Here is a 27,968-nt window from a genome sequence, read left to right on the forward strand (position 1 = left end):
ACGGCGGGCACTTACTCTCCGCTGTGGTTTAGGTTGTCATAGCGCAGGAAGAGGCCCGCGTAGACGGTCTCAGTCAGCAGAGCGTAGATGGCAATCATAATCAGCAGCACGGCCAGCTTCAGGACAGAGTTCAGGCGGAGGAAAACCGCACAGGTCACCATGGCCAACACCCCAGTGAAGACGAAGTACTGGGAAGAGAGAGAGGGGAGGCGGTCAGACTCAACAGGAATGTGGGAGGCTCGCTCTCCTCGGCATGGGTGCTGGCGGAGGGGGGGGTCTCCTGATACAGATGGCCGCTGAGTGCCTCCATTTGGAGACCTCAGGCTGCCCTCCAGTTCAACAAGCCTCCAAGAGAACTCATCAGTGCCTTACCACCACCTCCCAAGCCTCTGTTCCATGGTGTTTGGGGACCATTTACACCAGCCCTAGGCCAGAACCCTCGGTCTCTTCTCTGCTGCCTTTCTCCCCCCCCCCCCCCCACATTCCACAGCCGGGCCACCCCCAGTCTGCAGACTCCACTCCCTTCATAGAGCTCACATCCATGAAGTCTCCCCTTCTGAGCTCTTTCCGTTCTGGTTCTGGAACGGTTTCCGCACCTCTGTCTCCTCGCGGGCCTCGACCCTCACTGAACACACGCTGGCTTTCTCTCTCCAGAATCTCTCACACACGCCTCATCACCCCACTCCTCGCCTTGAAGGCCTTCCCTGGCCCACCATTCCCTCAAATGGTGTTCTCCTTGCCGAGTGGGAAGCTCACAGGCCATGACGGATCAGATCTCCCTTCACTGTCCAAACCCAACGTAGGCTTTGGCCTCACTGTCTCCTTGCAACTCCCACAGCTGTTTCCGGACCCTCCTGGGCCCCCGCTTCGCACCCCACAACTTCTTGCTCAAAGCTCATTCCTGTGACTTAGCCTCGCTTCTCTGACAAGTGTGAGCTCAGGTGTCCTTGCCGCTGAGAAGCCTTGGTGCACATCTCCAGGTGTCCTGGAAACTGTCTCGTTCCTCCACAGCACCACCCCCCCCGCCCCGCCGCCCCACACCCAGGATAAGGTCTATCTCCTTATGTTACAAGTAGCTATTTAAAGGGCCAGTCTGGCACCACGCAAGCTGGAACACCGGAGGGGCCCCAAGGGTCAGTCTGCCCAGGCAGATTTCAGCCTTCCGGAGGACACTCCCCGGAAGCCTATTTCCCTTACAGAAGCAGCTCCTTGTATCATTTTGGATGAACAGGTTCAGATTCTGACTATCCAGTGGGAAAAAAGAATAAAACCAGCGTCATCAAGGGCCACTTGATGGCTGTACTTGGATCTTTCCACACTTTTTCTCTTGCAATTTTCAACGTAACTGGCCAGGATGGGCATCGTAATTCCCATTTCGCGGGTGAGTAGACTGAAGCTCAGAGAGCTCACGTAAATCGCTCGAATTCTCACAACTGGCAAATGGCACCCAGGACACCCGGATGCATCTGTGCACGTCCCCGTGACTCCAGTGGACACACGGAGCTTGAGAATTCCTGAAAATCCATTCTAGCCCTGTTATGCATGGCTCCGTGTAGCAACCGGAGGTCTCCTCTCTCCTGTTACAGACAGAGACAACTTCTGTATGGGCAGAGGAGACCAGCGAGAATTTCTAGAATCTCCAAACAACTACAGAACAGCTTTATTGAGTTCCTAAGCCAAACTGACCCATGAATGTACACATTCAACAGTGATATCAAGCGAGACCCCACTGAGAGCAAAGGCCCCCTGCTATTATGACGCACCGGGTAGACTCAGGAATGAATAAGGGAGTGTTCCGACAGATCCCCATGTCTGGGGCGGCCTTCGCTTTTGTCTTTCTTAGTAAACCCAGTTGTGTCCTTGTCTCAAATGGATGATGTGTTTTCCTCCCCTCTCTAAGATCTTCCCTTGGCGAGATTTTCGGGTAACTCATCCTGATGTCTCCATGCCATCAATTTACCAAATAGAGAGGAAAGATGAATAGGCCCGAGGCATCCTGTTTCATCATTACCTGCATCATGATGAAGAGCTGTGCACAGTTTTAGCAGTGCAAATTATGAATCATGTATTAAATCAAAGCTGTCAAAATGACTGTGCCCTTGAGAAAAACTTTATGAGGGCACAACAGTCAAGTTAAAAAAGCGTAATGAGGATTTATGGAGTGGCTATTGCAATCAGGACATGGGTGCTGGGCGTTGGGGATTCCAAGGTGAGTGAGAGATGGCCTGGGCCACATCTTGTGGTCTAAGATGTGAAGCCGACGTGGAGACACCAGTGACAATGTGCCATGGAAAGTGCTCTGCCAGCAACGTGATCACGTGTGATGGAGCACAGGGGCAGAAGGCATACACGTTTGGAGAAGAGGGATTTGTGGGGCAGGCAGATCTGAACTGGATCTGAAGGACGGACAGGATTCACATGATGGAAAATGGAAAGGGAAGAACATTCTATGAAGATGGAATGACGTGAACTCAAGAGTGCCAAAGACCAAATCTATAGAACTCCTGGGGTATGTCAAAAAGTCGCATAATAAATCCTAAGGGGAGCCAGGAACATAGGCAGGCAGATCAATTTCAAATGAATTGCCCGCCTCCTTTCTCTGCTGAGACGTCTGAAATTATCAGAGTTAAATACAGTCCCATATCTGCACGAAGGGTTGACGGATCTTTCTTTTTGTGGTCTCAACCAACCGGGTTAGTGCTCTCTCTCCAGCTCTACCACCTCCCCCCATTCCACTGAAACAAACCACCCTGCTCACTGCCTTGCACAGTTTAGGGAACTTTCCGCCCTAAAGTATAAAGCTGAACCTCATGGTGATGCTGTAAACCGCAGGATCATCAAAGGAAAGAGGCCCCTGGATAAATAACATCAGGAGTTTCTCCTCTGTCTCTTTCGTAGCTTGAATGAATAGTGGGAGTGGGACCAGGAAATGGAGATGAACAGGAAGCTACCGAAGTATTAGGACTTCGTGAAAATCTCTCTTTCAGCTGGGTCTGGACCCATAAATTTCATGTTTCCGATAACGTGGGAAGATGCCGGACTTAACGCAGTTACTCAGTTTCTGTCAAATGATAGTCTCTGTGCTCTTTAAGTCACTCCAGGAACTCAGAAGCCCCACAGTCTTTAGAATGCCCCCCACAGGGGACCCGGGTAACATAAAGGGTTCATAGGTGTGGCAGGGCAGAGACCGTCGGCAAAGCCACGTTGCAAAAACTCTCATGTGGACCGATGAGAAGTCTGCCCTATAGTCCGCAGTCCACAAGGAACCACGGATGGGTTTCAGGTTTGCGATGGATTCAGTAGATCTAGGAAAAAACTGGGATGTGGGTAAGTACAGGATGGAATGTAATGAATGGAGAAAAGCTGAAGGTTTAAAAGAAATTTTTTTTTTTTACATTTGCTTATTTTTTGAGAGACATAGAGAGAGTGCAAGTTGGGGAGAGGCAGAGAGAGAGGGAGACCCAGAATCTGAAGCAGATTCCAGGCTCCGAGCTGTCAGCCCAGAGCCCGACGAGGGGCTCAAACTCACAAGCTGTGAGATGATGACCCGAGCCGAAGTCGGACGCTTAACCGACTGAGCCACCCAGGCGCCCCAAAGGCTGAAGGTTTAAAGACAAGTTTAGGGACCTACCCAACAGACGAAGCAAGAGCTGTGTCTAGCTTCATGTGAAGGCGAGGAGAGAGGGGAGTCGGAACTGGTGCTAAGCATTCCAGCAGTCTATTAACTAAGAGAAAAAAAAAAAAAAACAACTACAGAATGAGGGGTGGGGAAAGGGAATGCGTTCAGTTTTAGGTTTCTCAAGCTTTAGGTATCGAGGGTGGTTCAGTAAAGACAGCTCGTGGCCACCGCAGGTGTGAGGCTGGGGTTCGGAAGACAGATGGGGCTGGAGACGTGCAGCTGACATCGTTCAGCTGACCCCACAGCTATGGAGACCACCCAAGCAGAACATGAAAAGGAAAGACAGAAGACACAGAGACTAAAATGTAGAGATTCCCATATTTGAGGGGCTGTGGAGGAAGAGAAATTGAGAACATTGATTAGGGATTGTTGGGGGTGTCAGAGAACAACGAGAAGACAGGAGTGTAAACGCACAGAACCCAAAGAACAAAAATATCCATAGATGGGGCGCCTGGGTGGCTCAGTCGGTTGAGCAGCGGACTTTGGCTCAGGTCATGATCTCGTGGTTCGTGAGTTTGAGCCCCACATCGGGGTCTTTGCTATCAGCACAGAGCCTGCTTTGGGTCCTCTGTCCCGTCTCTCTCTGCCCCTCCCATGCTCAAAAGCATGCACACTTTCTCTCTCTCTCTCTGTCAAAAGTGAAAATAAGCATTAAAAATAATCTCCATAGACAAAGATTTTCAGAGGAACATTTCAAAGGCAAGATATAGAAAAATGTCTTCCAAATAACTGTGGAAAGCAGAACGTAAAATTTTGTATGTGCTATAATCACAGCAATGCAAAACATGGACACAGATAGGACACGGCTTTGGAGTGGATTATTTCCATCTAGTCCTTTAATTTGATCATAACATCCAATATCAAATGAGGCAATGGGTCGAATGCACTGTTTTGCAGTGAGTCCTTGTATTCCCAAGAAGTCTGCATCCCGATATAGTCATGGGGTTCTCTGCTTCTTCCTAGTTTTTTTTAAGCTTATTTATTTTTTTTTTTTTGAGAGAGAGAGAGAGCGGGAGCACGGGAGGGGCAGAGAGAGGGAGAGAAAGAATCCCCAGCAGGCTCCATGCTGGTAGCACGGAAGCCAGATGTGGGTCTCGATCCCACAAACTGTGACATCATGACCTGAGCAGAAAACAAGAGCCAGAGACCCCCAACTGACTGAGCCACCCAGGTGGCCTTGCTTCTTCCTAGGTTTTAATGATGAAAAATAATAACACCAGGATTTGCATGAGTGGTGTTAGGGATGGGCCAGTTTGCAGCGACCTCTGATAAAGAAAACACACGAGCTGTGCACTCTAAGGGGAAAAGAGACCCAATAATGACACATCGGTTTTGACCAGGAAAATAAAAAGATTGCTGCAGTGGGCACTAGGCACTGGTACCCAAGTTAGGAAATACAGATCAGAGGCATTTTGGTAGTGAGGCTGAAACGTGGGTAGGAGAAGAGAGACAAACCAGGAGCATGTGCAGATGTGAGGCAGCCTGGGTCCTGATGTTAGACGAACACTAGGTAAGAGGGGCAGGGGGCGGGGCTCAGGTGGGGGTGCAGATGCCTATACATCAGGGGTAAGTTGGTAGAAGGTGGACATAATAAGTATAACCGGCCACTCGCTGGGCGGGCACGAATGCTGTGTTAGGTCCTTTACGAATGCCTGCTTCTGGGTAATTGAGACTTTCTTCTTTCAGATAATACACGGACTTGGGAAATTACAAATTACAAATTCCTTCCAAGGGTATGCGGAAAAAAATCGGAGTCCTACATCATGGCCAAGGGTCAAGGGAAGCAAAATCTGATGAAGTTTGCAGGAAACAAGCATTTTGCCAGCTAAATGCTGGCAACTCGTTGCTCTACGCTCGTTCCTCTACGCTTGCAGAATGAGGACCTCCAAGCCACCAAGAATTGTGGCAGGCCGGAAGACACCATGCTAACGCCAGGACGTTGTCATAAAGTATCATAAATGACCTCAGCAACGGGTGCATATTGTCCTCCTAGAAGAGGAGGGGGAAGACTATCGCACAGCGAGAACGTGAAGGAGGCCTTGAACACCGACCCACGGAAGTCACCCAAGCTGGGCTGCGTCCATTTGGTTGCTGTGGCATTAGGAACTCAGAACAAGAGGGGCAGATAGCCGGCGGACCATTTTCAGAAGTCACTGCCGTTCAAAGAAAGAATCCAGACTTTCCGATTCACACAAAACCGGATTCTCAACTCTAACTCTTCGTACGAGCAGCAGAGTGAAGGGCACGGAGGCCAAGGCTGGAGGCTGCTCTGTCTCGTCCCGAGCCTCCTCTCCCCACCATCGAACAGTGACGGTGTTAGGAACCTGGGGTCACCACGAGCGTGGGTGGGGATATAACCAACCCGATGTTCCCCGCCGTTTACTGGGTTGTATGTGGCAGAGGAAAGGGGCGTTTTGTGTATGTTGGGTGCTCTGGTACAATCTTCCTGTGCTTTGGTTTATTCTAGATCCCGATTTCCATGACTGACCTTTTTTTCCCCCCATACAGGGGGAAGAAAGGTAAGTGTGGTCTAGTTCATTACAGTGATTAGCTTAGGTATGTCAAAGAAATACCACAAGGAGATGCAACGTTTATGACTGACTTGTGTTGAGGGCAGATGGACTCTTCTAGAAATTTCCTAGAAGCAACTACATTCTCAGTCAATACTTTCACCTCGAAATCCTTCCTGGAAGGGCACGTCCATATTAATGATGCCTACAAATAATGACTATCCCAGGAAAGCTATGAGGCAAACTCTAATCACAGAGCAGGCACAGTAGCTATTTCTTATGGAAAGGCACTACTAGAAAATATTTCTGGAAATATAGGATGATGCTGACCTTTGTGGTGCCCACTAGCCGACTCAGTGTGGTCACTTGGAAGACTACATGCCTGTCTTGTCTCTGCTTCTTTGAGGACCGAGCTGAGACCCTTGTAAATGACCATCAGAATCCATTTTTGAAAAACATCAAGAACGCAGTCTCTCTGTGTTTTGATTCCTAAACGGCGACGTCTCGCCGGATCACCCATCTCAGTGACTTCCAGAAATTAAATGTGCTCCCAAAGGACGGCAATTTGACGTTGTTAGACATACATCTAGGAAGTGTATGCGGTCAGCTGAGAACAACAGGCAGGGAGGAACATGGTGGGACTGTTGGAATAAAGTGTGTGCCCTCCAAGACCACTCCCTGGGCGTGGGCAGCAAGCGCAGGGTCTAGAAGGATCTGGCTCCCTGAGAACGGTGCCACACAACGTGGTCACCATCTCGTACCCAGTGGGTGAGGCCAGAAAAGCAGCATTACGAAAGGGAAGCAGGCTATGGAAAGATGGCCTGTTCAAGTGTTTAGTCACACATCGGGCGCAGAACCATGTACATGATCTCATGTTTGGAGCACAAAGCCTTGTGCATTTAAAAAAGTATGTTACGGCCCTTAACTGCCACTCGGGCAGGCTCTGTTTTCCCCGAGTTACCAAAGACGTCAAGAAAGAAAGAAACTAGCATTTAATGAGTGTTTTGGGGCGTCTGGGTGGCTCAGTCAGTGAAGCGTCTGACTCTTGGTCTCAGCTCCGGTCATGATCTCACTGCTCATGAGGTCGAGTATTTTCTGTGTGTTGGCTCTGTCACCCAAACAATCTCATGGCATAGGTATCATTAATAATCTCCTTATACAGGTGAGAAAACGAAAGCTCAGAGAAGCTATGTGACTTGTCCAAGGCCACACGGCAAGTCAATGTCAGAAGAGTCCTCGCTCATCTGAGGTCACCACGCGGCCTCTGCCGTCCTCACCTGTTCTGTTTCCCGTGTTCCGTTACTGCCCTTGAAGATCTGAAATCTAAGCTTTGGTGAACTGGGGCTGGTTGGTTTCTGGATCACGCCGTGCTTTTTATGGCTTTTTGGCTCTTTGTGGGGAAAGGCAAGTCTAAAAATTGATTATCATTTGGGAAAAAAAAAATAAATCTCCTTTACGGATTTAGGCATAATATGAAACTGGCTCAGGGCAGAAACAAAACGGGCTTGTAGAACATCCCCCTGTTCAACTTAAAAAGAGTCCTGAAGTTATAGTGAAGCCATCTAACATTCATTCTTCGTTCGGATGTTTTGGGGGGGCCTACCACTGCAAAAGCGTGGGAAAACCTCATTTCATCCTGAACGGCAGCTGGGGAATTTTAGACCACACTCAACAAAGTTCCCTCCGAAACCACTTGGGGTTCCGACTCCTACCCGCGGACTTGACCAGAGAAATGAAGTCACTAGTTTTTACAGCCACTTTTGGAATTTAAAAAATCTGCTTCTTTGCTTGTTCACGGATTCCCTTTTTACTCGTTTCTCTTCCTCTTTTAAAAAAAAAATTTTTTTTAATGTTTATTTTTGACAGAGAGAGAGGCAGAGCATGAGCAGGGGGGCGGGGGGGGGGGGGAGAGGGAGACCCAGAATCCGAAGCAGGCTCCAGGCTCTGAGCTGTCAGCACAGAGCCTGACACGGGGCTCGAACTCACAGACCGCGAGATCATGACCGGATCCGAAGTCGGACACTTGACCGACTGAGCCACCCAGGGGCCCCTCTCTTCCTCTTTTTTGACTCCTGGCTTTTTACTCCCTCTCCTCTTCCTTTTTCAGTCTCCCCTTTCTTCTCTCACCTTCATCATGACAGCTGACATTTAATGAGCAAAGACACAGATAATTCCACCCCTAAGCAAGACTGGCCCTTAGAACCCTTTAAAATGTTAGCAAGCTCTGACTGCTTTTGCATAGTCGACTCTTTATTCAAATGTGCCAGTGCATACAATAAAGGGGGTCTTTATTGTATGCAATAAAGGTCTTTATTGCAGGTCTTTCCTTGGATCCTGCCAAGAACCCAGGCAACGGTTGTGGGAACTGTATTCCTTTTACAAACCTGTGCCTCGTCCCTCCCCCCAGCCTACTTCTCAAATCATCCTGAGAATGCAGCTTTCCTCGAAAAAATGCAGTCGAATGCAGTCTTCATTCATTTTCAGGAACGGGCCAACTCCAGTTCAAGGCTGCATGATACTACCATCCATTACAACAGCCTCCTATTTTTACATCACATCATCCAGTTCCTAACACGCTTTGGGACCGAGTGTTGTTTCTCACGGGGTGAGGCAGAGAGGTCAGGTGAAGAAACCAAAGCTCAGGGAGGTGAAGTAAGTGATTTGCCTGGGGACGCACACGTGGGGGAGCCGTGAGGGGGGTGCTGCGTGCGGATTAAGCCTTTTCCCAGGTCTGTACGTCTCGTTCTCGTTGGGTAGACAAATCCTTAGGCAGAGCAGCACAGCCACGTATCTACCAAGATGGCAACCGGTTGGTCAAATCGGGTTGTTGGTGGTAGATGGTGATGGAAAAGAGTCCAGCTCCCCGTCCTTTGGGCTAGCGGGTGTCCTGCGTCTGAGGGGATGCCAGGAGTCAGCAAACTTTGTCTGTCAATGGCCAGACAGGATATATCTTGGCCGTCGCAGCTACTCAACTCTGCCAACCGTACTATGAAAGCAGCCGGGGGCCATCAGTAATAAATGGGTGTGGCTACGCCCCAATCAAACTTTACTTACGCAACAGGTGGCGGTTCGTCTTTGGCCAGAGGCCACAGTTTGCTGACTCCTGAGCAAGACGATCCTTTGGTTGTGGGAGGAAAGTACTGAGATGCTCATTTACTTTAACTCATTTTTTTTAGACATTTTTAGTTTTTGAATATGGTCCCCCGTGTACACGACACATTAGCACAGTGAGAGGGGAATGTCGCGTACAGGTAAACGTATACTGGGGTGGCGGGCTCGAAACCTCTTCCACAGGAAATAACACGTACATCACGGCTGATGTTTACTGAGCAGATACTATGTGCCTGGTGTTCCTCTAGACGCTTTACAGGAATTGATTCACTGGCCCCTCACAACCACCCTTGAGGGAGGTACCGTTTTCATCCCCGCTTTGTAGATAAGGAAGCTGAGGCCCAGAGGTGATGCTACACGATCCAAAAGCCACTTTCTTAGGACCGGCAACCCCACGTGTGCCGTGGTCCTGAGTGCGGGAGCCTGGGTGTGGGGCCAAGGGCAGACACTGTCGTAGAGGGACGCGGAAGCCTAGACGAATAGCTCGCGTCCCATGACACGCTGGGAGCTCAGCATCTGCTAGCCCACCTACGGAGGCACCACGAGAACACGACATTCCCACCAGAGGCGTGTGAGGAAGGTATTATTTCTCCCACTCTACAGACAAGGACGCTGAGGTTCAGAGAGAGTAAGAACTGATTCCCGATTCCACTGGCAGCAAGTACGGGGGGCTCAGCGGGGAGCGCAGTCCAGCTTTGCCTGGCTCTACGCATCTGACTGTCGGCCAACTTCCTGCCTCTTGGGACACCCCTCCTGCCCTCCAAACCGAGACGTTCTCGGGGAGCTGGTGCCCCACAGGGTCCACGAAACCTGTGCTCCCGTCGCTACTTGGTGGGAAGAGGTCCCCCCAACGACAGCTAGCCCCATCCTGCCCTGGACTTCCTTAAGAAATGCCTACTGCCTCCCTAGGGACCGAGCCTGGCTCCAGAAGCACGAGGTCAAGAACAAGCCAGGTATGGTCTGAACGGCAGTTCCAAGTCTTGATAACTGAATTAAGAAGAGGACAGAAAAGAAGAAGGAAGGAGAGAAGGGGGGGAAGGATGGAAGGCAGGCAGGAGTGGCACCGAGCAAGTTACTCTCCAGGACCTTGTTGTATTCTCTGTGAAACGGAGGGCACTCCTGCCGGTGCCCATTTCAGCTTGAGGATTTCATGCTGCATTTAATGCTGCACATCAAATAGACGGTCTACACCTTGTGCGGCGCATGAGGCTCTCTCTCCCTTTCAGAACGTTTTGAACACCGATTTCTCACACCTAGCTGAGACAGAGAGCCTTTCCTCCACCCAGATATTGTCAGGGTCTTACAGAACTAGGGTCTGCCTGGTCCTCAGGGTGTGAGGATGGGCGGGGTCTGCGAGGACATCCCAGCCGTCCTCTCTCTTGACCCAGAGCTTCCGTTCCCAAATGTAAAGGTCTGGGCCATGGCTAACACAACCCAAAACTGTCCTTTGCCCAAATGCTGCAAGCTTGATCCCCGAGGTCCAGAGCCAGACCAGTGGCTCTGTGATCAAGGGAAGGTCAGACTTACATAATGATGGTGGATATCTGTTGGGACATGTCCTGACCCCGTGTCCTGCGTTTGCCTTTAGTGGTGGTTTCCTGTGTTTGCGATTTACTAGCTTCCTTCCTTCAGTCTCTTCCTCCCCTCCTTTCCTTCCTTCCTTCTTTCCTTCATTCCTCCTTTTCCCCTCCTTCCTTCCCTTCCTTCCTTCCTCCCTCCCTTCCTCCCTTCTTTCCTTCCTTCCTTCCTTCCTTCCACTTCTTTCCTTTTCCTCTCCCTCCCCCTTCCTTCTTTCCTCCTTTTCCCCTCCCTCCCTCCCTGCCTTCCTTCATTCTGTCTATTCCTCCCCTCCTTTCCTCCCTTCCTTCCCCTTCTTTCCTTCCTTCCTTCCCCTTCCTCCCTTCTTCCCTTTCTTCCTCCTTTTCCCTTCTCCCCCCTCCTCCCTTCCCCTTCCTTCCTTCTTTCCTTCCTTCCTTCCTTCCTCTTTTCCTTCCCCCCTTCTTCAGTGCAGCAAACACCATCTGAGCCATAACTCTGCAGCCTGCCTACGCCGGAAGAAGCAACAGCACATTCTGTGGTAGGATTTTGAGATGGGCAGGGGAAATGAGTGGGGAGGGGGAGAAAAAGGGGGAAGAGGAAAATGGATAGAGATAAAGGTGAAGAAGGAAGAAGGGAGACTAGGGAAAGGCTAGAAGTGGGAGCAGGGAAGAGGCAGGGGAGAGAAGGAAAGGCAGAGAAGGGGAAGGAGGAGGGGGCAGAAAGAGGAGACGGGTCTCTGGAGCACTTTCTAAGACCCTTCAGCCAGTCCTGCTTGTGTGGAGCTGGTGGAGGAGACTCCTAGGCCAAGTCTCGCCAAGGGGAGCTCGAGAATAAATACCTCTGGGCAGGAGCAGATATCTGTAAACACAGCTGAGGAATTGAAAGTCAGGTTCTTCAAGGGTATCGACTTGTCAAAATCACACCACAGCTGCGGATTAAAAAAAAAAGAACAACAACAAGAAAACAAAACAAAACAAACAAAAAAACAACAACACAGGAACAACAAAGTCAGTGTGAGTGCCGGGAACCAAGGATTGTGTGCCGTCACGGTGTCATTCCAGAATGGAGGTGCCAGCTGGGATCTCCTCGTTCATTTTAGAGAAGGCCCTGGCTCAGAAGAAGCATTTGCAAGCCAGCCAGGAAGCCGGGTTGAGACAGGTCTGCTGGCCCCATCACGTAGGGTCACTGAGGTGTGTTTGCGGGGCTCCGGAGAGAGCCAGATGGCAGGAGGAAAGGTCTGAGGTATGCTCGCAGCCGGTCCCCTCATCAAAAGCTGGGAGGATTTCAGGGATCTGAGGGGCACATTTTCCAGAAAGACTCTTGGCATGGGGCGGTGGGCGTTCCCTAAGCCGGCACCTACTGCAGATTTTGTGGTGCTCGGGGAAGAATGGCTACCATTGGCCAAATGCCTCCTCTGTGCCAGACACGTTGGACAAAAATGCCTCACAAGCACCTTGTGATGTAGCTACCATTTTTATCCCCAGTTTACGATCGAAAAACATGAAACTCCGAGAAGTAAAGTAACTTGTCCAGGATCCCCAAGCTGGTAAGTGATAGAGCTGAGATTTGATCGCACGTCTATCTGACTCCAAAGCCTCTGAACCTCCTACTGCATTGCTGTGGCCCCGGTGGCCGAGAGAGAATCCTGACCTACAGCCACTGGACTTATTTCCAAATCCCGCACCCCAGAAACACCTGACTCCTCAAGACTCGAGATCCTGGCTACACCTCCACAGGCCACGATCAATGGTCCTAAGCATTTCCATTTTCAACTGCAATAATCTATAAAATAGTCATGAGATGATGAGTTAGTTAGATTATGGTTTTTCTCTTTCTTTATCCCATAGAATCCCTTACTACGAGGCCAACCACAGAACTTGAGAGTCTCCACAGACTGTAAGTAACTATCGGGCCACCCTGGGCAATGAATTTCAAGCAGTATAAGCCTCCGACTCACAGGCTGACAGTTGTGGGAGTCCACAGTTTGGGTCCCTGAACACGTGGAGACCTTCCCTCAGGCCCAAAGGGCCCAGTGATGGGTTCGGCCACAAGATGATGCCTCAACTAGCCCCTCTCAACCTGCCAAGTTCATAACCTGGAATCGGATAAATCACTCCCCAAATCTAGACTCACTAAGTCATGGACAACACAGACTGTTCGTAGATACACAGAAAATGCTATCGCTGTCATGTTACCACTCTAGAGAGAAAATGAAGTCATTAAAACATGGACCACCAAATTAGAAACAATGAGAAATATGGCAGCTGGAGAGTCATCTGAGTTCAATGTGTCACAACCAATATGAACTCTTAGGAAGTCATAGGCAAGGTCTCAACCTTCCCGAAATGCAGTTTCCTTATCCATTACATGGGAACAGTAATACCTACCTGTAGCCCACAGTAGGTGCTTGAGAAAGGACAGCTATTTTATTTCCATCCCCCCCCCCACTCCCAGAGATACAATTTAGCATTTGAGAATGAGCATGAGTCATGGAGTCAGACAGACCTTATTTGCAAGTTATTTCATGTCTCTGAGCCTCAGTTTCCTCAGCCATAAAGTGGGGATAATGAGACTTACCTCACGGGGTTCATGTGAGGATTAAATAAGAAAAACGCATACAGCTTCTCCTTCAGTGCATGGCACATAGCAGGTAGGTAGGTATTTAGTTAAAGGTAACTCTTATTTATGATTATAAATGATTGGCCATTGACAATACAGAAACTGAAGGGTGCTCGAGCTCCTTTGGAGCAAATAACCCCCCCCACTGGGAAGAAGACAGTTTGCCACCAGTAAAATGCACAGTTCTGACAGTAGTGCCATCTCTGTTCTCTGTCCCTAAGCTTGGGGCTGGACCAGGCACATGACGGTAAGTGGTCCCAAGGAAGCCAATGCCAAAGCTGCAGGCTCCATAAACTCTTCATTCCTGACTGCACACTAGAAGCCAGAGGGTTGGTGGGTTTGGAATGCTTACGATATTCAAGATGGCGCCCAGGAAGTTAATCAAGATGGATGCAAAGATGATGACGTTCCGGGCTAAGTAGGTCTCGTTAATCCAACAGCAAGTTTTCCGGAGGACGAGAGGCAAACACTTGTAATCTTCTGCCGTGGTGATGAGGACCAGAGCCGAGTGCAGCATGATCAGGATGGAAAACTGGATGGCCATTGGCATCACCCTGCGGGGAAACCCAGAATGTTGGGTCATGTGGCATCAGTTGTCTGATCCCCACTCACTGGACAATACGGGTAATCACATCCACGAGTGCCCTTCCCTGCCCCTGGCACCCAATAATTCTCTAAGGCTCTGTTTGTTTAAGAAAAGGACCATCAGCAGGAGACCTTTTTATTACATCCATCCCTGGAATATCCCCTCTAGTGAGAAACTTCGGGATGACCATTGGATATTTGGCTTGATTTATTGTTTCTGCTCATTTTTTGTTTGTTTGTTTTATTTCTTTTATCATTCATCTTTCTCACTATGCGACTGCTGCCAAGGCAACACATTACTGGAATTTTATCTCAACACCCTGGCTGTGGGAGGGACCCACATGCCCTTTCCCCTTGAGGGTGGGCTTTATGAAACACTTTCCCTCTTGGTCTACTCTGATGCCAAGAACCTGTCTGCTGGGCACCTGTCTGATGCCAGCACCTGTCTGCTCGGTTGGTAGTGATTACCAAGTTTCGCATGGAACGTACTATGTGCTGCTTGGGACATACCAGGTACAAACTGAACTATAGGTAAGGAGAACTCATCCTTGCCCGAGGTTTCAACATCGCTCCCAAGTATCCGTCTCGAGCTTCAAGGTCTCACCAAAGCTCTGTTCCGTGGTAGCCCCTATCTATTGGACACATCCTTTAGCTTATCTCCATTCCTTGGAATGGACTTATGAAGTCTTTTGATATCTCTTTTAGATGAAGATTTAAGGCTCTGAGAAAAGCAACTTCCCCGGGGTCACCGAGTTTACTGTTGGAGCTAGGATTTAAAGTCCACTGTGCCATTCTAATCACTTAGGTGAGTGACTGATCTCCCACGTTTGCGGTCATCTTTTTTTTGCTTCTGTGGTTTCATCTACGTATTCATTCAACAAGCGTCTTCCCAGGCACAGTGGCATGCATCATGGGGCACCAGGACCCAAGACACATCTTCCTCATCCTCTAGGAGATCGTCATCTGAAGGGGAATATGGACATACAAACGATGAACTATTGGATAATATGCTATGATCTCTGACGGATTTTGAGCAACCATCATTTAGAAAACAGGAAATGCAATCCCGCGAGGCTTCACAAAAGAGGTGACATTTGGGTCAGGCCTTGAGAGGGCTTGGGGGAGGGGAAGTAGAGAGCATGAGAAGAGCATCAGAAGAAGAGTGACCGGTGTGTTTAGAACCTCCACTGACTCAGTGGTGAGGCTGTTGGGCTGGAGTGTAAGGGGTTTCATAAATGCTGTGTAGAAAGCTCCACACGGAGGCCATGCACGGACGTTCCGGAAGCTTGATCAGGAAGGACGTGGTCAGGTCTGTGTATCCGAAGGACCACCATGGTGGGCAGGGGGGGATGGAGCGAAGAGGAGATAAAGTGTTTTGCAGAGGTTTAAGTAGTTGGGACCTGAGTTACCAGGAGAGGGACATAAGGTAGCCGCACTGATAACTGGGAGATTCAGGGAAAGACGTGGAGGTAGTCTCAGTGTTTTGTATGTGTGTGCAGGGCGCGTGTGGAAGAGGGGCGTCGTCAAGGATAGCACTCATGCTTTTACCGTCTTAACTGGTAAATGCTGGAAGAGAAGCTGGCCGGTAGAGGAGAAGGATAATGAATTTGATTTGGGGACAGCTGAATTTTGGGTGCTTGTGGATCATCTGGCCGGAGATATCCAGAAGGTTGGGCGGTCAGAGGGGGCGGCTGTGGAACTCTGGGTCTGGAGTGAAAAGGTGGTGGCTGAAGAACCTGAGAAGGAAGGCTTTGCCCAAGGAGGGTGAGAGGTAAGGGGACCACAGACGAAGCCCCAGAAGAAGCTGAAGGGCCGGAAGAGGAGAAGGCAGCAAAGGGAATTTAGGAAGTGTAGTCGAATGCGCAGGAGGAGAGGACGCACAGCACCAGGGAAGGCAGGGGAGGAGACATTTGTAAGGTGGGGGAGTAACCAAGCCTGGCAAACCCCCGTGCCTGCTGAAGCATCACCAAAGCTGGAAAGTGACTCTCCCACCCCGGCCCCCAGCTTTCATTGTGGGAGGTTTTATGTTTTCCCTGTTTAAAAAAAATACTGGCACAGTTTTGATTTTATGGATCACCTTGACAGGAAATCTCTGCAGGAGTTCTAGATGAGAACAGAAGGTCTGTGCAGCAGTGGGTTCCCAGAGGGCTCTGGGCAGACAGGAAGCTTCCCCCCAAACAGGCTGGGGAAAACACTGCTGGACGGCCTACCATCATACTGGGGTCCCCAGGAGAGGCGAATGAAGGAAGCTGCAGGTGGAATGCTTTGTCAGACAGTCCCCGGAGAAGAGGGGCCGATTTCGAGGCCGGTGCATCTCAGCAACGCGAGGCAGCCACTGAGAATGCGAATGCCTTGTTCCAGAGCGCGAGGCAGAAGCGAAGCTTGCAGAGGCCACTTTCAGAGCTGCTCAGAGGGAGCCTCATCTCTTGGGTGGCCCCCGCTGCCATCCAGACACAGTCTGTGGCCCTCCAGGCCGCGCGGGGCCGCGACGGCTGCCCTGGGCTCCCTCTCTCACCTCTCTGCCCTCCAGTGGCAACACTCGGCCACATGCCCTGAGGACTGTGGTGCTTCTACGTCTGTGCTCTCTCCTGGGGGAATGTCTTGTTTGGCCTTCAAAGCTCAGCTTTTCTCTGGATGCTTCCTTGACACCTAATATAGAGCTGAGCACACAGAGGGCGCTCAATAAACGCTCACTGATGTCTGCTTTTGTGGGGAGGGCAGGGGCTGTTCCTCCCCTCACTGCCTTTCGTAAGGAAAAGGATTCTCCCCCACTCCCTAGCCCCTCTATCCGCCTCCTTGCCTCCGGGAGGAGTCTGCTATTAGCCTGATCAGAGCCCGTCTGGGGTATTCAGTGGACCTGGTCCTTCTCGGAAGGCAGGGCCACTGTTAAGTTCGATGTTTATATGAAGTTCAGCTGCTGGCCCTCTCCTCCTTCTAGATCCACTACGCTGCTTGGGAAGCCAGAGGCATGACCTTCCCTAGGAGAAGAGGCCTGGCCATCTCTTCCTGAGCAGAAGCTCACGTGCCCCCAGGAATTTACCAACAGGCAACTGCCCAATTCCTTTGGCACTGGGGCAGGGGGGGCGTATGTGCCTTGTATAGGTCTTTCTGGGGATCGCAGCAGTGAGACGCCACACTGGTGTGGGAGGGTAGAGTCGGGGAGACAGGTGGAAATCCAGGAGGTCCAGAATGGACATCATGTAGTCTCATGACTCTCACATCCTGTTTTCCAGCCTTCACCATGGGTTTGCACAGACAAAGCAAGCATTTGCTCGGACATTTACAAAGCGGGTGCTTTGTTGCCCATTTAGCTATTGTGCTTTGGGGTCCGCTTTTGGTGGGGTGTTTCGGGATGCTGGAGCGCCGCGCGTGGGATTTGCACACAGAACCCACTTGAACCCCTAACATGATTTTAAGTGATCAGCCTTCCCTTCTGGGTTTACTGAGACGAAGGAAAGGGCAGTGCTAGTGACGGACTTCTTACGTTTCCCCAAATTTGTATATTGAGCCCTAATGCGCAATTGACGGTATCTGGGGGTGGGGCCTTTGGGGGGTGATCAGCTCATGAGGGCGGAGGCCTCCCAAAGGGGGCCAGTGCCCTCATAAAAGAGGCCCCCCGAGAGCTCCCCGGCCCCCTCCTCCATGTGAGGACACACGTACAAACCAGGAGGAAGGCTCTCGCCGGACACTGAATCGGCCAGCGCCTCGATCTTGGACTTCCAGCCTCCACGACTGAGAAATAAAGTTCTGTTATTTATAAGCCCGCAGTCTGGAGTACGTTGTTACAGGAGCCCGAACAAGCCAAAGCAGGAGGGACAAGGCAGGCGTGTGGGTTAGTGAGCGGCAAGAGGGAACAAAATCTTGTGTGTTTGAACCGATGGCTCCAAAGCCTAACCAGGGACACAGCCTCGGGCAAGGTAACTGACTCTTCTGCGCATCCCTGTGAATCTGCAAAACCAGAATTGTTAAGCGCACCTCTTAAAGGCGGCTCTGAGGTTAAAAGTCACAAAGCAGTACGCTTTGCACATAATACGAACTCAGAGAAACATTAGTTCTCTATTCACAGTGAAATCCAGAAGACCGAAGGCGTTTTAAGGATCTACGGGAAGAGTATTAATTACAAGATGCAGGGGCGCTGGCGCTGCGTATAAAATTCCTCTAAGAATCCCTGCAGCCGCTCCCCGGCGTTCATTTCTTTTCTGCACACACAAACATCAGAACAACGAATTGTAGTTTTCAAATCTAATTACAGAGCTACTCAGGCATCCAGGGTTTCTGAATTCGCTTTGCATTGTTGCTGGACATAAGAGGCAAGGAAACCTTTCATTTCTGAAATCGAGTCTGAAAAAAATGACAAAGGATCTGCAAACAGCTCTATCCAAATCATTTGTAGACATGAAGTTCTAACTGTTCTCAGCAGTCTGTCTTTAAAGCAGAGTCTGGGCTGGTAACATGACCGGATGTTTGCTGGGGGGGGGGGCAAGGATCAATGCGGATGGGTGAATAGCCTTAGCAGCTTGTGGTACAGTAGGAACAGGAAATTGGATCATACCCCAAAATGACATTTGAATCACCCTTCAAGATCTGCAAAGAGCCTATGAGTCCAATAGTACATTTGAGCCTCATAGCAACCCTGAGAGGTAGGTATTCTTAGCCACTTCGACAGATGAAAATGTTATGGCTCAGGAAAGGGAAGGAAACCAGAATTTAGCAAAATGGACACAGTTCTTTTAATTCTCGTGGCAACCTTGAGAAGTTGGCATTGTTATTCCCATTTTACAGATGAGAAAACCAAGGCTCCAGAGAGATCGAGTACATACACACAGCTAGTAAGATGCACAGAAAATAATAAGATCCAGTGCCTTTCTTTCTTTCTTTCTTTCCCTTTCTTCCTTTTCTTTTTTTTCTTTCTTTCTTTCTCTTCCTTCCTTCCTTCCTTCCTTCCTTCCTTCCTTTTTCCTTCTTTCCTCCTCCCTCCCTCCCTTCCTTCCCTCCCTCCCTTTCCTTCCTTCCTCCCTCCCTCCCTCCCTTCCCTCCCTCCCCTTCCTTCCTTCCTTCCTTCCTTCCTTCCTTCCTTCCTTCCCACCCTTTCCTTCCTTCCTTTCCTTCCTTCCTTCCTTCCTTTCCTTCCTTCCTTCCTTTCCTTCCTTCTTTCTTTCCTTCCTCCCTTCCTTTCCTTCCCTCCCTCCCTCCCTCCCTTCCTTTTTCTTTTCTAACCTTCCTCTCTTGCTTGCATATTTTCTCTTTCCCCTTCCTTCCTTCCTTCCCTCTTCCCCCCACCTCACCCGCTTCCTGTCTGTCCTCCACCTCCTCATCACCATGCATGTAGACTGAGATACACTGTTCTATAATCACAAAAGATATTTTCTGTTCTTTCCTCAGTTTGCCCACTGGGAGAGGAACATCTGCGTGCATGTGGAAATTACAGCAAAGTGCCGAGCAAGCACTGTCTTTGCCAGGGTCCGTGCAATTTTGCTTTGGGGGCTGGGAATTAGCTTCGGTCACATGAGCAAGGATGGTCTCCTCTGCTAAAAAGTCCATAATGGAAGAAATGCAAAGTGAAAGGCACCTACCATCTGTTGAGTCGTGAAGAATCAAGCAGAAACAAAATGAGTTGGAGAGGAAACGAGCACATCAATGAAAGCTTGTGCCCTGCCTGGGGCAAAGGGACCCCTCAATCCCCACAACACGTGGACCGCCTGGTCAGAACTCAACTTGGAATTTTTCTTCACTGTCAGTTTTTTTCTCTTCGCCGTGCAAGTGGGCTTGGGGCGCTGGCTGGTGTTTCAGTTAGCAACGCAGAGTCAGGGACTCCCGCCGGCCAGCAGGTGCACCCGGATCCAGGTCTCTTCCCGTCAAGCCAGGAGCCAGGCATCGGGGCTGGCTCACCTTCCTTGGTCGCGGCTCTTGGGAAGGGAGCCTGCCCAGGCCACGGGAAGTGCCACACCAGCTCCCTTTTGGCACGACCCTTTCTGCCGTGGTGCCAGCCCAGATGCTCAGCCCCATCCTGGGCTCCTGCCTGTCTCCCCCCCACCCCCGGCCCCCCCCAGTCCATCTCTGCCCTGTCTAGCAAGTTCTTCCTCTCTACTCCACTGCCATTTCTCATCCAGAGTTTTGGAGCCACCTCCTACTGGTCTTCCCAACGACAGACCATTCCTCCTATTCATTTTCCGTGTTAGTGTGATCCTTCTAAACACAAAGCTGACCATAGCGCTTCTTTGATTAAAACGCTTTGGGGGCGCCTGGGTGGCGCAGTCGGTTAAGCGTCCGACTTCAGCCAGGTCACGATCTCGCGGTCCGCGAGTTCGAGCCCCGCGTCGGGCTCTGGGCTGATGGCTCAGAGCCTGGAGCCCGTTTCAGATTCTGTCTCCCTCTCTCTGACCCTGCCCCGTTCATGCTGTCTCTCTCTGTCTCAAAAATAAATAAATTTAAAAAAAAAAAGAAAAAAAACGCTTTGATAATGTCTTCTCTGCCAACCAGTTACAATTCCTCAGCAAGCCTTGCAAACCCTTCACCTCCTTCTCAGTCCTCTCCCGGGACCCAGCCAGCTCCATCAGGAGGCAGAGCTGAGATGACAGTCACCTCCTCTGGAAAGCCTGCCTTGATCCGTTTGCTTTACCTCACCCCTACACATCCTCTTCCACCTTACCCTTGCCCTACCATAGGAGTCTTTGCACCATATTCTAGCTTTCCAGCTAATTGCCTCCCTCCACCCCCCCTTCATGATGACAGGGAGCAGGACTGTGTACCTCCCGGGTCCGGCACAAATGGACACAGAAAAGATGTTTGTTGGGAATGTCAACACCCAGTGTTCCAGGAGTCAGGAGGGAGCATGAACCAGATATGGCCCTTCTCGGCTCCCACACCTCCCCTGACTGCAGTGAAGGGGAGAGTCCGGGAAGTTTGGGTGAATCTGGCAAGACCCTGCCATCACTCACAGCTCACCACCCTGAGACCATCCCTGAGACCCTGGGCCCTACATGGTTCCTGGGGAGTCAGGAAACCCACCTCCTTATGGCATTCCCTGGTACCTTTCCTGATTCATTCGTTGATGTAGAATTGATATGAATGTACATTCATATATGTAGAAAATACATGTACACGGTCTGTACATCATCTATATGCATAGCATAGACGTAGACATACCTACATATGGATCTATCTATATATAGCATATAAGTAGCTATATATATGGCATATACATCATCTACATGCACACCACAGGCAGACACATCTACATACGGGCCTATATAATATACTTATACTTACTATATACTTATATAAGTAGCTATATTTACGGCATATACATCTAGACGTATGCATATATTTTCATTATTTATCTCCTACCGCTAGACTATAAGATCCAGGAGAACATATTTTTTGGGTCTTTTGGTCTTTTTTTGTTCACTGATCTATTCCCAGCATCTAACACAGGTCTGGCTCATAATAGGCATTCAATTTAGCAGAGGTACATAGTCTTTCCTTCTCTCTCTCTCAAAGCTTTTTTTTTTTTAATTGTAAAATGAAGCATACAGAAACCACACTGAAGTATAGCTTCGTTAGTTATTATAACGTGTCTGCCTTTGTAATGACCACTGAGTCCCTGAAACAGAACTCTGCAGGGCAGTCTGAAAGCCCATCCCTAGGCCCAGTTATCACCCTCTCTTTCAACACCAATCACTTTTCCTTTTCTTTACAGTTTTATCATCTACCATTAGACACTATAGTTTAATCCTGGCCACTTTTAAATTAAATTTGCTTTATCTTTTAAGTCTTGAAAAAAAATCTACAGATTCTCTCTTTATCCCTTTATTTTCCTTACAATTTATTTATTGAAGAATACATTACCTTTGACCAATAGCATTTCTCACTGCCTGGATTTTTTGCATACTCATTGAGCAGACTTCATCCTCCATGATTCTTGCAAATCGGAAGCTGGATTCAACGGCCTGATCACTTAGGCTCAATCCCTTCAGTAAGATTATAGATGTGTTGTGTTCTTCCATCAGGAGACATGGTTGTCTCTGCTTCTGTGCAGTTCCTAGATCCATTAAGTCATTGGGGTGTTGGAAAACGGTGATATTTTAATTCTATAATTTCTTTAAAAATTATTGGCCCAGGGGCGCCTGGGTGGCGCAGTCGGTTAAGCGTCCGACTTCAGCCAGGTCACGATCTCGCGGTCCGCGAGTTCGAGCCCCGCGTCGGGCTCTGGGCTGATGGCTCAGAGCCTGGAGCCTGTTTCCGATTCTGTGTCTCCCTCTCTCTCTGCCCCTCCCCCGTTCATGCTCTGTCTCTCTCTGTCCCAAAAATAAATAAACGTTGAAAAAAAAAATTATTGGCCTGAACAATTTGACGATGTTTCACCTACTATTGATGATGATGATTCACCTACTATTTGGTAATTTTGTGGTGCACTTCATGCAGGAAAGACAAAACAAAATTTTTCTTTCTTTTCTTTTCTTTTTTTTTTTACTAGTTTCCAAGATAAACAATCAGTTCTCTATCATTTACCAATGGTTAGCAACTTTTAAAAAATGTCATTATAAACTTCTAAAGTTAAAAATAGTTGGCCAGGTTTTCATTCAACATTTTAACGATTATCCGCCCCAAAGCTCCAATTATTCCCTTTTAGGACAGTGAAAGTTCTTCAATGTGGCTTCTGAGTCCTTTAGTGTGGCTCCTAAACTTGATGGCTTCCTTACTTTCTAGTAGGACAAGATGTTCCAGTCTACCTTGTGTATTTCTGGCGCCAGCCTTGGAATCACAAATATTTCCAAAAATTTTCTTAAAAACAAAAACTGGAGTATTATTTCAAGAGCACAGTCTGGCCCCTCGTGCTCATAAATACTGGGTTGGACATTCTTTCTAGGGCTTTCCATATTTGCATCTCCAATCCAGGAAACCACCTTCATTAAGTTGTCATATCTCCGTAGGCTCTACTCACAATTTCTTAGACTTCCTTTGCTTTAAATGACCTTGAGAGTTGTGAGGAGTACTGGCCAGGCATATTGTAGAATGTTTTTTAGTTGGAAGTCATCTGGTTTTTTTCATGATTAGGTTATGGGTTTTTGAAAGGAAGACCACAAAGGTTATGTGCCATTCTCATCACATCCTACCAACGTGATTTATCCCTATTGATTTGATGTTACCCTTCATCAGCTGAGACAGTATGTGTCCTGTTTTTTCATGCTTTCCCTCCATTCATACTGTACTCTTTGGAAGGAAGATACTTTTAGGATAGCCACACTCCCCCACAAGAGTAAGGAGTTAAACTCCACCTCCTTGAGGACAGAGTAGCTACATAGAATATTTGGAATTTTTCTGAATGGGAGATTGTTCAATTCTTAATTTATTCACTCAATCACTTATTTCTATCAGTATCAATCCATTGATATTTATTTTGTATTTTGGGTTATAACCCAATTCTATTTTATTTTCTTACTCAAGTTGTTTCAGCTTTGGCTCTGGGGAGTTTTTTCCAATTGTCCCCCATGCCCCTTTGGCATTCTCCCGTCATTGTGTGTGTGTGTGTGTGTGTGTGTGTGTGTTAATACTTCCTTATTTTCTGGCCCTTGTCATCGTAAGAGATATGTGTTGGTATAGCATTGTTGTTTTAATTTGCATTTCCTTAATGGAAAATTATATTGAGCATCTTTTCATATGCTTTTTGACATCTGTTAATCTTCTTTGGTGAGGTGTCTGTTCAGATCTTTTGCCTATTTTAAAAACTGGGTTATTTGTTTTCTTATTGTTGAGTTTTAAGAGTTCTTTGTATATCTTGAATACGAGTCCTTTATCAGATATGCGAGTTATAACACTTTCTTCTAGTCTGTGGCTTGTGTTTTCACTCTCTGAACAGTGCTTTTCACCCAGCAGGATTTTAATTTCAATAAAACCCAACTTGTTAGTTTTCTCTTTCATGGATCATGATTCTGGTGTTAAATCTAAAAACTCCCAACCAATCCCAAGATCACCAATTTCTCCTAAGTTTTCTTCTGGTAGTTTTATACTTTGCATTTAGGTCTGTGAACCATTTGGAATCATTTTTTGTGAAGGATGTAAGGTTTGTGGTTCTTTTTTTTTTTTTCATATGGGTGTCTAATGTTTCCAGTGCCATTTCTTGAAAAAATACTCTTCCTCCATTGAATTGACTTTGCACCTTGTCACAAACCAGTTAATTATATATATTAGCGTGAATCTATTTCTGGGCTCACTCTCCTGTTGAACTATGTGTCTATTCTTTCTTCAATGTCACACTTTCTTGATTACTGTAGCTTTATATTGTCTTAAAATTAGGTAGTGTGACTAATCTAGTTTTGTTGTTGTTGGGTTTTTTTTTGTATTTTATTGATTATGCTACATCCTTTGCCTTCTCATATAAACTTCGGCATCAGTTTGTTGATATCTATAAAACAGCTTGCTAGGATTTTGAGTGATACCGTATTAAATCTATAGATCAACTTGGGAAGAACTGACATCTTAATAATATCAAGTCTTTCAACCCATGAGCATAGAACTTATTTAAATCTTTTTTGATTTATTTCATTGGTGTTTTTTTAGTTTCATACATACAGATACTGTACATAGGTTGTTAGATCCATACCCAGGGATGAATTTTTGGTGCTTTGAAAAATATTATTTAACTTCGAATGCCAATTTTCAATTGCTTATATATGCCACAGCAATTGACTTTTGTGTATTGATCTCCTATGCTGTGACCTTGCTATACTTGGTCATTAATTTTAGGAGGGTGTTTTTTTTTTTTTTTGATGGATTTTTTGGGATTTTCTACATAGAAAGTCACATCATTTGCAGATACACATAGTTTTATTTCTTCTTTTCTCATATGTATACGTTTTATTCCTTTTCATTGTCTTATTTTACTAGCAAGAATGTGTAACAGGATATTAAATAGTTGTAGTGAGATAGCACATTCTTATTAGTGATATTAGGGGGTAAGCCTCCAGTCTTTCACCACTTAGGATTCTTTGTAGACTGTATTTAGGAACTTCCCTTATATTTCTGTCTTTTCTGAGAGCTTTTACTTTAAATGGGCATTGGATTTTGTCAAATGCTTTTTCTGTGTCAGATGAGGGATCATGTGATTTTTTTCTTCTTTAGCTTGTTGATATGGTGGATTACATCATTTGATTTTCAAATGTTGAACACACCTTGCCTATCTGGAATAAATTCTACTTAGTCATGGTGTGTAATTGTTTTTATACATTGTTGGATTTGATCTGCTAATATTTCATTGGGAATTTTATGTCCACGTTGATGAAAGATACTCATCTTTAGTTTTCCTTTATTTCAATGTCTTTACTAGATTTTGATATTAGGATAATGCTGGCCTCGTAAAATGAGTCAGGGACTGTTCCTTCCACTTCTAACTTATGGAAGAGGTTGTGCGGAATTGGTATTATTTTTTTCTTTAAATCTCTGGTAGAATTCACCAGTGAAACCATCTAGGTCTGGTGTTTTACTTTTTACTAAGTTCTAACATTATTGACTTCGTTTCTTTAATAGATATAGTGCTATTCAAGTTCACTTTTTCTTCTTGTGTGGATTTGGGTAGTTTGTGTCTCATTCCACAAGTTGGTATATTTCATCTCAGTTATCAAATTTATGGGCATAGAGTTATATGTAGTATTCTTTTATTATCACTTTAATGTCCATGGGATCTGTAGTGAAAACCTTTCTTTCTCTTATGATGTTGGTAACGTGTGTGTGTGTGTGTGTGTGTGTGTGTGTGTGTGTCTACTTCTCTCTTCTGCTAACTCGGCCAGGGGCCTATCGATTTTGTTGATATTTTCAGATAACCAGATTTCTGTTTTGTTTTTTCTGTTGTTTTCCTGTTTTCGATTTCACTGATTTCTGCCGTAATTCATACGATCTCTTGTCTTCTACTTTAGGTTTGAATTCTTCTTTCTCTGGTTTCCCAAGGGAGAACTTAAGACGATTGATTTTAGATCTTTCTTTTGTGATACATGCATTTACTACTGTAAATTTCTAAGAACTACTTTGGCTGCATCTTACCAATTTTGCTAAATTGTATTTTCATTTTTATTTAGTTGAAAATATTTTAAAATCTCTCTTGAGATTTCTTTTTTGGCCCATGCGCTATTTACAAGTGTGTTATTTAACCTTCAAGTATTGGGCGGTTTTCCAGCTATCTTTCTGTTATTGATTTCTAGTTTAACTCCACTGTGGTCTGAGAGCATACTTTGTATAATTTCTACTCTTTTAAATTTGGTGAAGTGTGGCCTATGGCCCAGAATGTACTCTAGGACATGTCCCATGTGAGCTTGGAAGACTGTATATTCCTTTGTTGGATGGACTAGTCTATCAAAGTTGATTAGCTAACACTGGCTGGCTGTTCAGGCTCTCTATGTCCTTAACACCGTCCCACCTGCTTCATCTAATTGTCCCTGATGCAGTGCTGAAGTCATCAACTGTAATAGATTTGTCTTTCCTTTCGCTTCTATCAGGTTTTGCTTCACGTACTTTGACACTCTCTTCATAAACAGATACAAGACAGGACATCCATATGGTTATGTCTTCTTCGAGAACTGATCTATCATTATGTAATGTCCTTCTTCACCTCTGATAATTCTCCTTGTTCTGAGTCTACTGTGACTGAACTTAATATAGTTACTACAGCTTTCTTTTGATTACTGTTAGCATGGTATATCTTTCTCCATCCATTTACTTGTAACTGATTTGAGTTTTTATATTTAAAGCGAGTTCTTGAATGTTTTGGTCTGTTTCTTTCTCCACTTATTTTTCTCTCTGTATTTCAGCTTGGGAGTTTCTATTGACCTATATACAGTCAAGCTCTCTGATTCTTTCCATGGCTTTGTTGAGTCTACTGATGAACCCATTCATTATTTCTGTTGCAGTGTTTTCATTTCTAGTATTTCTTTTGATTCTTTCTTAGAGCTTCTATCTACCTATACTGCCCATCTCTTCTTGCACGGTGTCTAATTTTTCCGCCGGAACACCGGAATTCCGCTGGAATATACTGTGCTCGCTTCGGCAGCACGTTGCCTAAAAATGGAATGAAACACAGAAAACTGGCATGGCCCCGTACCAGGATGAGACACAGATTTGTGAAGAACCCTTGATATATTAAAAATAGTTATTTGAGGTTCTCTGATAACTTCAGCATCTTTGTCATGCCTGAGTCTGATTCTAATGATTGCTTTGTCTCTTCTTGCCTTTTGGAATGTCCTATAATTTTCTGTGGAACACTGGTCATATTGTGTCAGGTAAGAGAAATGGCGGTGAGTGTATCTTTACTGTGAGGATTTAGGTAACTGTCTCTCAGAGGTGGGCTATGTTTAGTGTCTACGGTATGAGTATGTGTATGTGTATGGGCATGTACGGCCCGCTTCAAATTCCTCGTGTCCTTGTTTTTTGTCTCCCCTCTCGAACTGGGCTCCCCTGAGTACACCTCCCCAGAATGAGTCTGTGTCTGGCAGCCCTTTCAGCCATAATCCACCATTAGTGTTCTGGATTCTTGTCCGTGTGGCATGAAGGCATGGGGGAGGGGCCCTGAGAACCCTTTTACTCTTCTTTCTGATGAAAACAACCCTTCCTTTTCACCTTCTGTTCCTCTTAAGGCATTCCTCGCCTTGTTTACGTGCTCTATGCTCTCTCTTGTTAAGTCTTTGTTTCCGAAATCTGTCTTGTCCTTTTTCTTCCTTTCCTGAGCGCTCTTGTCGAATGTCTAAGTTTTTCTAATTCTGGTTTAGGCTGTTACTTCATGTCTGGAACTGCATTAAGTGCTTCAATTCCTTTTGAAGGAGTAGGTTAAAGATTTGACATATGTTGCAGGCCTGTCTTTTTGGAGTGTTTTCATCAACTCTCAGGATATCGATCTACTTTTTTCCCTTTTTTCTTCTAACAGCAGGGCATGGGACTGC

The 27,968-nt window shown here is 47.0% G+C and overlaps 1 protein-coding gene and 1 non-coding gene across 2 annotated transcripts in view; one reads left to right on the forward strand and one right to left on the reverse strand.

Annotated features, from left to right (window-relative positions):
• ADCY8 (adenylate cyclase 8) overlaps window positions 1-27,968 on the reverse strand; it is a 222,390-nt gene that overhangs the window by 39,880 nt on the left and 154,542 nt on the right. The window contains exons 10-12 of the mRNA XM_047073816.1: window positions 13,811-14,012; window positions 11,678-11,767; window positions 16-188 (exon numbers count right to left, since the gene is read on the reverse strand). Coding sequence (XP_046929772.1) covers window positions 16-188; window positions 11,678-11,767; window positions 13,811-14,012 — 465 coding nt within the window. The remainder of the gene's footprint in view (window positions 1-15; window positions 189-11,677; window positions 11,768-13,810; window positions 14,013-27,968) is intronic.
• Window positions 27,067-27,172, forward strand: LOC124507985 (U6 spliceosomal RNA). Its single transcript, XR_006961195.1, has one exon. It is a non-coding gene; the product is annotated as a U6 spliceosomal RNA (small nuclear RNA).

The sequence above is a fragment of the Lynx rufus genome, unplaced genomic scaffold, assembly GCF_022079265.1.
Source record: "Lynx rufus isolate CCGP_SWC_20201006 ecotype Redwood Valley unplaced genomic scaffold, mLynRuf1.p SCAF_12, whole genome shotgun sequence".
Lineage (NCBI taxonomy): Eukaryota > Metazoa > Chordata > Mammalia > Carnivora > Felidae > Lynx > Lynx rufus.